The following is a 12,726-nucleotide window of genomic DNA, read 5'->3' as shown; positions in this document are numbered from 1 at the left end:
ATCAAAATGACAGTTAATCCTGTTGTCATCTATGATTTTTCATGCCAGATTTGTGTCTGTGTTGGTGCAAATTCAGCATGAAAATGGCTGAATTGCATTTGCTTCAGCTGCACAGCTTTTAAAGAGACCAACTGAATAGGCACTTACATTAGTGGAGTATTGGATCTGACTGCAGGAACTGTCCATTGACAAAATCAGTTTGAGCTTGTGATGGGGTTTATTTTATTGCTTTAAAACCTCTTACCAAAACTCTGAGTCTTATCTCTATCAAGCAAAACTTAACTCCACGATGTAATCTTGTCACTTGAAATGTCTTTTAAAATTCAATATTGTGCCCACGCAAGCGACATTAATGTGCTCTGTGTGCTTCGGGTGTGCTCTCGTGAAAGGATACACGGTGACCAGCTTGGGTAAGTACTTCAGTGTGAATTCTAAAATAGTGTAATGCCTACAAGAAGCTGAAGTGCTTTTAGTGGATTTTGATAACTTGTAATCTGATTTTTTTTTTTAATTTGTGGGATAATTTTGTAACCTTCTCTAAAAATAAAGTAAAAATTGATTTTTAGTATTAATTTGGATTACATCACGGTTGTTTGCAATGTGATTTTGTTTTGAGTTAGTATCCATAACTGTAGTTCATTGTTTTACACAGAGTTGGTAATTGGCTTTGACTGTAGATCTAGTAAGTGAAAAGTGGGCTGGATACTGATTTTAAAAATGTGTTGTGCACAGTATAACTCCTACGTAGTGTAAATTAATATTAAGAATATCATGAGTGTTTTTTGCCTTTCAGTATAGAAATGATTGTTGGACTGCAGCTGCTGAGTGGCTGAACAGAAAGCTGCATGTATTTTACTTGCAGATGATTTCATGTCATGAATAGTGCAATTTCTGTTTGCATGGAATCACTGATCCAGGCCAAGCTGTACCAAACTTTTGCTTGTGTGTTTTTTTTTTTTTTTTTTTGCCTCTCCTGTTTTTGCTCAACTACTGTCACATTGACAGATACAAGCTGTGGGAAGCAAATGAGCAACATGTTAGAACCTACCTTTAATTTTTTTGAAAACTCAACACTTTGAATGATAATTTGGGACATGTAGCTAACATCCTTTGCTCACTGCCAGAAATCCGGCAATATGCTGCAGATCATGATCACAATATGATGAAATCGTACACCATATCAACAACCACAACCCGTTCTGCCTTACTGGCCATTAATACAATTATTTCGCATTTACCTCCTGCCAGTCTTTTTCACCCATTCCCCCACAGCCACCACTGAATGCTAAATTTGTATCTTCAAGAAGTGTGAACGTGTATGCAATCCAAGAGAGGATTTCAAATTGAGATGTTTTTTGTGACTGGATAGCTGTTAACAATGGGTTCCACAAGACTTGGCCCCTTACTTTTGTTTTGCACAGTAATTAATGGATAAAAATGTAGTGGGCATGGTAAAGTTGGTAAAGAATGATCCATAACTTGGCTGTATTGTTGACTGAGAGGAGGAATTATTTTTGATGTCAAGACAAGATAGATGATTTGATTAGTTGGTAAAAATTGGGTAATGGAATTGAATCGAGTATGTGTTCTAATGTGTCTCAGGAGGTGCAACAAGACAAAGAATATCCAATAACTGGGAGGATATTGGAAGAAACAGAGGGACATTAAATTTTAAGTGCACATATCCTTAAATGTTGATAATGTAATGACCAAGGAAGAAGCAAGTTCGGTATTTCAACAGCGCATGCCCAAGTCATAGGTCACTCGAGATAAACATTCTTAGCAGCTGGTATACAGACCTGCATTTCATCCGTAGTCAGGATTGAACCCGGGTCTCCGGCGCTGCAATTGCTGTTGAATTGCTACTGGAGTTAGATAATGTAGAACAAGTGTGAACAGGTGATCTCACTACCGTCCACGTCACATCCCTGTCTGGGGGCGGCCGGAGATGTCCGGGGCGACGGGACACCGGCCTGGAACAGTGGCAATCCCAGGCTTACAGCCAGCACGGAGAAGAAGCACAAACTCGAACTCAACTCTGATCCAACTCTCGAGGAACCCATTCCCCGACGGGCCGTGGACCGTTAGCTGCACCTCTCGCCTTATCCAGTGGCTGTTGGTTATTATACAGGGGTGAGCCAGCCACGCACCCTTCTCCTGCATAACCCCAGGAGACAGATTTGTGAGCAGAGTCTCACTACCGCGAACCATAGCTCCGCGATGCCGATGCAGCAGGCCCAGGTGAGGCATCGCCCGCTCTGTGATGTATCCAGCGATGCATTGCTGCTGCTGAAGCTGTGGTCCAGTCCCGGCAGGAAAGGCCGCCGCGCCCATCCAGCTGGTAGGTCGCGAGGAAGGGGGCGAGAACGCGACTCGGGTTATAGTTGCATCCTCGCCAGGAAGCGACTGAAGGACAGTTTCCCCCTTACCATACCCTCTTCCCCCCCACATAAAACACCCAAAAAAAAACTATTGAACATACTTTAAACATAACAAAAAATAAAAAAAGATACCAGGCTGAAGGCGGAGGCAGCCAGCAACAGCGCCACCGGATGAAGTGAGATAGAAATAAAATCGAATTAATGTTCATAAAAGAGCGACCCCTGTCCGCTATTGAGTTGACAGAATTCTAGATGAATTAATTGGTAGAATACTTAACAATTTATACGCAATTTATAGGCCAGTGCTTTGTTCGCTTTTTGTTTTTCACGAATGAACTTTGACAAATCCCATGATTCCTTGCGTTTTTCGGAAAACCGAACTCGCTTATTCAGGACATTTTTATTTTAACTTTACAGATACAGCGCAAATACTGGCCCTTCAGCCCACTGACTCCGTGACGACCAGTGATCACCCCATACACTAGCACTAACCTACACACTAGGGACCATTCACATTTTTTCTTAATCGAAGCCAATTAACATAAACTTGTATGTCTTTTGAGTGGGGGAGGAAACCAGACCATCCGGAGAAAACCCACACGGTCACAGGGAGAACGTACAAACTTTGTACAGACAGCACCCATAGTCATAGTCAGAACTTGGATCTCTAGCACTGCAAAGCAGCAAATCTACTGCTGTGCCACAGTGCCGCCCCTAAATGAACCAAGTAAAGTAGCACATGGAGCATGCTGAATTATACTCTGTACAATGCTTAAGCCACAGCTTGACTTTCATGCAAAGTGCCTGTCACACATTATAAAAAATGATTGCATTGGAGAAAGGTTTGGAGATTTACTGGGATTACGGAACATCGAAATACTGGATAAATTAGGGATTCATTTGTTACAGAAGAGGCTTGTGGAAGATTTAAGATTTAAATTTAGAAGTCTAGAACAGGCCTATTTTATTGGGCGGGTTAAAAAACAGCAATTGGTGGAGGAATTAATTTTTCCATTTCCAGGACAACTCAAATCTGAACCTCTACCTGAAAGAGGTAGAAATCCTCATCTGACAAATGTATATTTGTGTGCGTCAAGCCATGGTCTCCGGTTCATGTGCCAGGAGGGTTTTGTTTGGGTAGCTCACTTTTGACTGAATTGGACACAATAGGTTGAATAATATTATTTATCTTAAGTATTCTGTGAGTCAATGTACTTTGTAAATTTGCTGTGTATTTACACCCTGGAAAAAGTTATTGAAATAAAATAGATCAAGAAATAGGTTATGAAGTACAGGCATCTGTATAGGCAACAACAGCATCTAAATCAACTGGGGAAATAGGCCAAGTCATTGAAGATGCCCTTTAACTCTAGCAAATGCAAAGTCATGCATTTTGGAAAATTAAACCAGGGCAGGACATACATTGTATGACAGGGCCCTGGGAATATTGTAGAGCAGGATCCAAGATGAGCAGTATTCGGTTTTGTGAAAGTGGCAACTCCGATACTTGATGGTGGAGAAGGCATACTGCCCACTTGCCTTCATTGGACAGGGCATTGAGTACAAGGATTGGGGTGTTATCTTATAGCTGTACAAAATGATGTGGAAACTGAACCTGGAATATTGTATACAATTCTGGTCGCTATAACTAGAGGAGGGATATGAATAAGCTCAAATATACTCACATGGATGTCGACTTGACAGGTTAATAATGTTATGTGCACTTTTCATTAAGATCTTAAACTTGAATAGTAGAAACAGTACATCTTTTGTATTGAAACTTTATTTTACATGAGTAGAATTGATCCCTTGATTATGAATTCTGTACTACAAAACAGATTCATGTGCAATTTTGTGAAGTCTCTGTGTGCAATATTTTTGATCTCGGGGCGTATTTTGAAGACATGTTGGAAAGTGTTTTTCGAGATGCATGTTACATTTGATACACCAAACGTGTCTGCTGTTCCTCCACCATATCTGTTCATCCTCCTGCAGCACACTAGTAACGTAGGTGGGTTTCTAATAAGTGAAACAAGTTATCAGTCATTAAGTAGGGAAATATGCAGGATGATTGGACAGTCTTGATGTGTATGTAGAAGTGCTTTTGAACATTCGTTCCAAAGAATGCTGCTCAGGCAGTTGATGCAACCATCATCAGTGATGATAAAGAACAGTGGAATTTCTATAAAAAATTCAAGATAATTTCCCCTCTACCTTCTGCAGGAATACAAAGGAGAAATATATAAAACTGTCATCAAAATCCCATTTAATTAAAATAATTTGGTCTATTATAATTCATAATTCAGAATATATCTTTAAATCTTCAACATTCTATTAAATTCCTAACATTCTGTTCTCCTCGTGGGAATTTTATTGTAGTTCTATTGATTTGTTATTTTTGAGTAAAGTGCCTTGAACTACTCTTGTAATTGCAGGCATGTGGTCTTGCTTCTTTTTAAGATTGAGAAATAGTTTAATTATTTTGATCTTTGTCATTGTTGAATTGAAATTGTGGCTCATTCACAGCTTCAATAGAATTGACCTCTACGCAAGTACAATTGTTGATGTTACTTATCCAAAACGCTGGCATATGAATTCTTCACTTTACTTTATGGAGTTCAAGCAAGTGCTAACCATATAAAGCAGATGCAATTAGGTAACATGATAGTTTTTACAAAAGTTATTAACATAGTTTAAGTCCCTCATTAATGCCTGACTATTCATTACACTGAAACAGTAAATTATATAACTTGCACAATTTGAAGACTTTTTTTTAAATTTAGCATGTGAAGTTTGTTATTGGCCTCCTTTTTTGTATTCTTATTGTTGATTACAACTTAACCTTGGTTCAGAGAGCTCAAGTTCCCAGCGTTGCTGACCACTGCATAGTTTGAGAAAAGAAAAGACATTGAAGGGAAAATGTTTTTTTGCAACATGTCTTGAGTAGTAATTGTGCTTACTGGCAGACAAAAACGATCTGCAGTTGAGCACAAAGGGGGAAATGTGTACATGGCACATGTCCCAGCCTAACTCTGTTTTCACAACATTCAATGCAGGATAAATGGGCACTCTGTCCTGCTGTTCTCATGTCGAGTAATGCTGACTCAGGCTGATTTGCTTATAAAATACCAAGCCGTGCTACCATAAATGGTAATGAAGCAATGAAAGTGACAGAATCTGATTCACTGATACTAGTCGCTTATTGACTAATTTCAGAGCTAACTTTAGGAAATCAGTTTCCTGAGTCATATAAGATGTACCGTGTTAAGCTGAGGAAGCAATGATTTTTAAAACATTTTTTTTTAATGATGAGCAAATGTTTTCCCCCGAAATTTATATTAGCTGGTTTGGATTGAATACCAGATAATGGGTTGGAAGATATTCCAAAAAGTGAATTGATGAGCTTGGGGAAGGTGTGTGGACAACTGGTTAACTATGTATTCAAGAAGGTAGACAAAAATGTTGGAGAAACTCAGCAGGTGCAGCAGCATCTATGGAGCGAAGGAAATAGGTAACGTTTCGGGCCGAACCCCTTCTTCAGACTGGTTCACTATGTACTTCAGTGGCTTTGATGGTAAACTGAGATATGGTTTTTTTTTCTGCAAATGGTATGATACTGATCATGTGTACATTTTTTCTAATTTGATACATGCATGAATAATTTTTCATCCAGTCATGTTAGAGCAGGCAATATATACTTTCTGGTACTGCTTAAAATTTGAAGACTTTTATTCCATGCTGCACAGTATCCTTGTGTGAAATAGGCAGAAATCATGAAGAAATTAGACCAACATTGCTGCTTGCATCTTAGATTAGTTTAATTGATGCTATACTTATGCTATCTGAAGCCTTGTCAATATTACTTTATTCATTGATTACTCGTATGGGGAAGCATCATGGGTGTCCATCTAATTAAAAACAAAGTTATAATTTGATATAGATCTGCTTTACTTTTAAGTTCAGATTGCCCCAACTTGCTCGGATAAAACGGGGAGCGGGGAATGTGTCACTGCTGTCACTGCCGCCATGCTTTCGCCGCACGACTGCTCCCGGCAGCATCTCAAGCTTCAGCCTTGTGCAGCTGTTATTGACCACTTTTTTTCCGACACATTTGTTAGTTACTACACGTACCAATCGCAGCCGCAGCCATGGCTTACCACTGGGTCCTGTATTATGCACACACAAACACACGTTTTGTGTGCGAATGGGGGGAAAAGGGGACATGATGTTTCTATTGATACGACGGCTGCAACAGGCCTTCATAGCCACCTACCGTTGGGACCGTGAAATGGCGCCAACACCTGGCAACTATTGCATATAGACTCGGTGCCTGTTTCTGTGCCTTATGTGCTAACCGGGCAGTGTACTTGGGTACGGCAATAACCGCTCTGATCGCTATGCAAAATAATTTCACTATACCATGACAATGAAGGAACTATTGTGTCCACACATTTATGCATGTGAGTGTGTGGCGTAAATCAAACGCTATTCCATTTGGTAACTGCAGCTTATGGGAGCGGACGGTGCTGTTTGCTTCAGATGCACCTTGACTGACTAATTCCGGATAAGAGTTAGCTGCTCGGTCAGTGACTATCATGATAACATCAGGCATGTATACCCATCCGCTGGCAGGCTCACTGTAACTGTCTGAAGTAAAGTTGTAGTAACGGGTCCCCCGTACCTGCCCCGGGTGTGAAATACCAGTATGTGTGGGTGTAGATAGGGATATGGGAATAGTATCCCGGAAAATGGTGACAGTATAGGGGGTTGCACGTAAGGTCATCAGGTCAAAGGGCGTGACGCTCGGAGCACCTCAATCCATGTGGAAGACATGACGGCCTCGGTATACACTGTTAACACATGAAATGCGTACTTTCTTACCTGTTAAAAATCGCCGAAATAGTCATTTTTTCCGCTGTAAATAATTGTGCTGTCATTGAATGCTGTAAGGTATCAGGTTTAAACTGGTGTTATCTCATGGTGTTGCGTCTTTTACAATCCGCGACTAATAGCTGCATTAATTGTCATGTCCACACAGCACCATCTCGATAAGTCTTCGCTATATAAAGCAAACTCAAAGTCGGAGCACTTTGATTGCAATATTGTGGGGGGGGGGGGGGGGGGGGGGTGACTGAGCGCTCAGAACCAAATGCTCTAGTATCTTTGCTCTGAACCCGAGCACCAAGATGAAAGCGGCCGAGGGCGTGCATCCCTTGGGACAGCCCCCTCTCTCCCTCCCGAGGCTAGCGTCTGGCCACGGCCACGGCCCCCCCCCCCCCCCCCCCCCCCCCCCCCCCCCCCCCCCCTCTCCCCCCCCCCCCCCCCCCCCCCCCCCCCCCCCCCCCCCCCCCCCACCCCCCCCCCCCCCCCCCCCCCCCCCCCCCCCCCCCACCCCCCCCCCCCCCCCCCCCCCCCCCCCCCCCCCCCCCCCCCCCCCCCCCCCCCCCCCCCCCCCCCCCACCCCCCCCCCCCCCCCCCCCCCCCCCCCACCCCCCCCCCCCCCCCCCTCCCCCCCCCCCCCCCCCCCCCTCACCCTGTGGGCCGCATTGTCGGGCTGTGGGTCGGCAGCGCCCACACACGGGGCCGGGTGGAGCGGGGCCACGGCTCAGGGCTCTGCTCCCTCCGCCCACCCAGAGTCACTGATCGCGCTGCACCGACACCCCGACCTCTCCCTCCCCTCACCTGACACGACTACCCTCCCTGACCTCCTCCCCTGCGACCCTCTCCCCCCCGCAACCCCTTCCTCCCACCGACCTTCCCCACCCGCGGCCGCGGGGATAGACAACCTGGGGTCCGCGAGTGTGCAACCAGTCCGGATGCTGGGCCAGAAGAAGGGCCTGCTGTGCTGGCAGCCATAGCAAATGCTTACCTGCAATTCATCGCATGTACTCCAGTTGGTGTTGCGTGGCAACAGTACGGGTCGCGACCTCGACTGCGTGCAACCTCCCTATTGAGAGTTAACCGCGGGGCTGTGTTGTCGGTGAGGAATTTTGCCTACTGGGGTCGCTGCTCAGCGTGTGTTGCCCACTAGCCTAGCGCGCGGCCCAATTGGGAGCAATTGATCCAATTGGTTTAAGGCTGGCCCTGATTATAATAGAGCATGCAGTTGGCTGTAGGACATGCAGAGAAGCAGTGAAAATTCAATTTTGATGACTGGCATCCATTTAGAATTTCAGCAAACTTCTTAATCTAGCCCATCCTCGAAGGAATCTTGCTATAGACGGTTGTTTTGGTTTCATTTGTACTCAATGGTTTCTCTTTGTCGTTTGAATTACAAAAACATATCACTTATGCCAAGGCTTGTTATTTATTTATTGAAGATAACGGCTGTGATAGAAAATGTATTTTTGTATTTTGCTAAACCGCTATGCTTGGTGACTTTTTTCATTAAAGGATATTTTATCATTTATTTGGCTTCCAGTGTCATTGGACTGAATAGTCAGATGACTGAATTCCCTGAAATTATAGTTTGCATGCCATCGCCTAAATACTGTTTTGCTCCTTGGCACAATTTCTTGATAGGTGGCAGGTATCAAACTGATTCCAACCACAACACAAAATGGCGTGCAAGGCCACCTTTAGAATTCACACTCATTGGATTGGTCATTGGAACAGATGACCTCTTCATTACCAAGTTAATCATCTTTGCTTGGAAAATCTCCAGCTAGCAAGGCCCAATCTGACCTGACACCAAATGTTTTAGAAGAATGTAACCTCAACCCAAATCTGACATTTGAAAATCCTGCTGAACTCTCGTTGGATAGCAAGGCTCTGTGTAGGTCACTGATTTTTGTACTGCACGCTCTTTATTTTTGTTGTATGTTTCTTCCTACAGCCATGTAGTTAAATCTACAATGTTTGCCACAAATTAATCTGAGTGAATTAGTTCAGAATAATTCCCTTCATTAGTTCTGTTGCACATCAAACTCAATAGTTATGCGAGATGACCTTGCTGCTACTTGTCATTTGGTCCATATCTATTTTATGAGAATAAATGCAGATTGATGCACTGCAATGTTTTAAATCTATCTTGCTAAGAACATGGAGGGGAAATTCAATTGAACTGACCAAATTATGATGCATTCCGATACAGTAAATAGGATGAACATGTTCTTGCTGTTCGCACTTGCAGTTTGATAAGTCAGTCTGAAGAAGGGTCTCAATCTGAAACGTCACCCATTCCTTTTCTCCAGAGATGCTGCCTGTCCTGCTGAGTTACTCCAGCATTTTGTGTCAACCTTCGATTTAAACCAGCATCTGTAGTTCTTTCCTACGCAGTTTGACAAGGAGCAAATAAAAACAAGGGAGATAGGAATTTTAATGTATACCATTAAAAAAACAAACAAACAACTCCTCTTTAGCATGCTGGAAGCATGTTCCAAAGTAACATGGATATATACTTGAAAAGGGAAAAAGGTGGGTTGTGAGAACATAAGGTAAAAGTATGATTGGATATCTCTCTCTATAAGAATAAGAGAGTGAAACAGCATGGTGCTGTGAATCTTTTCAGGTAAAGTTAATGCCTTAATCTCTACGTTCCAGTAATGCTTTCTAAACTTTATAAAGGTTTAAATTATTCATTTTCGTACTGCGTCGTTATTGAATAGGTTGAATTATGGCCACATTTCTTTGACAGAGCTTACTGTCCGACCAGCCATCTGATACCTTCAGACATTCATGTGTTGAAATACTTAGCCAGGCCACCTGCTGTGACTGATGATACCAAAAAGGTGCAGTGCAGGCAATTATCTCTTCATCTGCAGATAAACTGCTGAAATTCTGTTAGTTGTAATGTTATTAACTATAACATATGACACTATTAAAGGTAACAGTTCTAATATGACTCCATACTTTGAAGAATTGATGTTTTAATCCGTGAATGGCTCCATTGACCGTACTGCAGTGGGAGCTCTAGGATATGTGCATAATTCAAAACTATCTAAATTTCCTTGGCATTGCTTAACAGCAAGGCATGGTATACAGTGCCTATTGCCATCCGTTATAGTGAGTCATCAAACTACTGCTTGTACCAATGCTAAGCTTCACATTAGCAGCAAGTTCACAGTACTGTGTTTAGAAGTCTCATTTCTAATTTGGTTAGCATTTAACTGCATCAGTCAAAAGGTTCATTCATTCAAGTGTGCAGCCTGAATGTTAATAGCTGTGCTGTTCATTTACATTCAGTGCACAAAAATTCTGGGTCTTGTACAGATTGAGCCAGCCATAAGGTTTTTTTTATCCTTTAAGAAAAAAACTACAGGTAATTTGTGCTGCCGCGTTTTGAAATGGCTTTAATATTGAAACAAATGTTTATAATTGTAAGAGATTTTTGTTTGCCTTTGAATTGTGGAGTAGTATCAACATTGACATGTCGATTTTCCTTTTCTCTTTGCCATTTCCTATTTCCCCACCCGACATCCCAACCCTGTATTTGCAGTTTTATTTTGATGTCGTTGTGAGTCTTGCAAGGATCAGATCTGCACCTTTACCATGGCTCAGATTCTCCATCTTGAAATTCCAAATTTTGGGAACAATGTCCTGGGATGCCTGAACGAGCAGCGGTTGATGGGGTTATTTTGTGATGTCTCCATTGTGGTCAAAGGTCAAGCCTTCAAGGCACATAGAGCTGTGCTGGCTGCCAACAGCCTCTATTTCCGCGACTTGTTCAGTGGCAACAGCAAGAATGCATTTGAGCTACCCGCCACTGTGCCGCCCACCTGCTTTCAGCAAATCCTTTCCTTCTGTTACACCGGCAAACTTACCATGGCGGCCAGTGAGCAGCTGGTGGTGATGTACACAGCAGGCTTCTTGCAAATACAGCGTATTGTTGAGAAAGGGACTGAGCTGATGTTCAAAGTGAGCTCCCCGCACTGTGACTCTCAGACGACCTCCATAGAAGATGCTGTCTCTGAACCGCAAAGTCCTTGTCCCCTCCAGCCACCTGCCACCTTGACCGTTGTGTCCCCAATTTTGCCCATTCCGCTGCTTTCCCGGGTGAAGAGTGAGCATTGCGAGCCAGATCTGATGACACCTGGTATTCATGCTCTCACCACAAAGCGTGATGGTTCCAATAACCATCACTGTTCAACTCCTTTGAAGTTACCTAGAGTTTCCTATCCTGGAACATGGGGTGCCACTACCTTTGTACAGCCAGTAAACTATGCTCCAGCAGAACGTTCAAGTCCAGGTGGAAGTAGTAATCAGACGACAGACAGTCCAACCTCTTACCAGAATGAAGAGGAGGAAGATGAGGATGAAGCGTATGATACCATGACAGAGGATCAGTATGGACAGATGTACATCAAAACATCATCAGGATACCCTGGTAAGAAAAGCAGTTTGGCATTAACTTTGTTATATGATGTGGCTCCCTTTATTTCAGGGGTTCCCAACCATTTTCATCCCATTGGCCCCTGTCAACTGTAATAGCACATAACAATGTTATTTCACTTATTTATGAACAACTAATGATGAACAGATACCAGTATACCAGAACCAAACGCAGTCAGTCAATGAGAAAAAATATGTACAAATCCAGAATCAACAAATTCACCCCCTGGGTAGGTGAAATTTACCCCAGGTTGGGGAAACCTTGCTTTTTTGATGGGCTGAGAAAGAAGCACCAGCAACACTTGGTCTAAGTGATACGAATCGGAAGCAAAATTCAATAACAGCATTTGTTCCAGTAAATGGATTGTAGTATATGTTGTATATAATTATGGTCCACTTAGAATTTGAAAATTCCCTGCTTTATAAGCTCTGCACATGATAGGATTTGTTCATATGCATTCCATCTGATCCAAAAAAAAGGTCCATTAGTTTAAGGTAAAAGTAAATTCATTTTCTGGTATCATACAGTAAAAATTATATATGGACTTGGACCGAATTCTGATTGGTACAACATCAACTTCACGAAGGCATTGACAGTCCCTTCAGCACTTTGCTTTTAGTTCAAAAATAGAAGATGCAACTGCCTCAGAAACTAATGAAATGGGATTAGGATATATGTTGAAACTTGTAAGGGGGTTGTTCATTGGAATTCCAACATTTAGTTATAATAATAATTTGCACAAATTACTAAAACATGAATGGTACCAAATTTGCAGAAATTGAGCAGTGGAGTTGAAATATTCAGCCAGACACGCTCAAAGAAAGAATAGATGCCACAAAGGGAATTTTTCAGAATGTCAATCCTGAGGGCCAAATGCTTTTGAATTATATGAATTATTTGAATTATTTTTCATTGTATGGAGCATTAAATGTATCTTTATGATTGAGACTACAAAGTAGGAACAGGTTATAAAAAGGAAGGAAAATTTGACGAGAAATCCTTTTTATTTGCAGT

The 12,726-nt window shown here is 42.4% G+C and overlaps 1 protein-coding gene across 1 annotated transcript in view; it reads left to right on the top strand.

The window, feature by feature from the left end:
* The window catches only part of LOC129712012 (nucleus accumbens-associated protein 2-like), a 55,043-nt gene that overhangs the window by 18,239 nt on the left and 24,078 nt on the right, over positions 1–12,726 (top strand). Inside the window, exon 2 of the mRNA XM_055660132.1 lies at positions 10,819–11,706. Coding sequence (XP_055516107.1) covers positions 10,872–11,706 — 835 coding nt within the window. The 5' untranslated portion in view covers positions 10,819–10,871. The remainder of the gene's footprint in view (positions 1–10,818; positions 11,707–12,726) is intronic.

This window comes from Leucoraja erinacea, chromosome 31, assembly GCF_028641065.1.
Source record: "Leucoraja erinacea ecotype New England chromosome 31, Leri_hhj_1, whole genome shotgun sequence".
Classification (NCBI taxonomy): domain Eukaryota; kingdom Metazoa; phylum Chordata; class Chondrichthyes; order Rajiformes; family Rajidae; genus Leucoraja; species Leucoraja erinaceus.
This window is presented reverse-complemented; position numbering and strand designations above follow the sequence as displayed.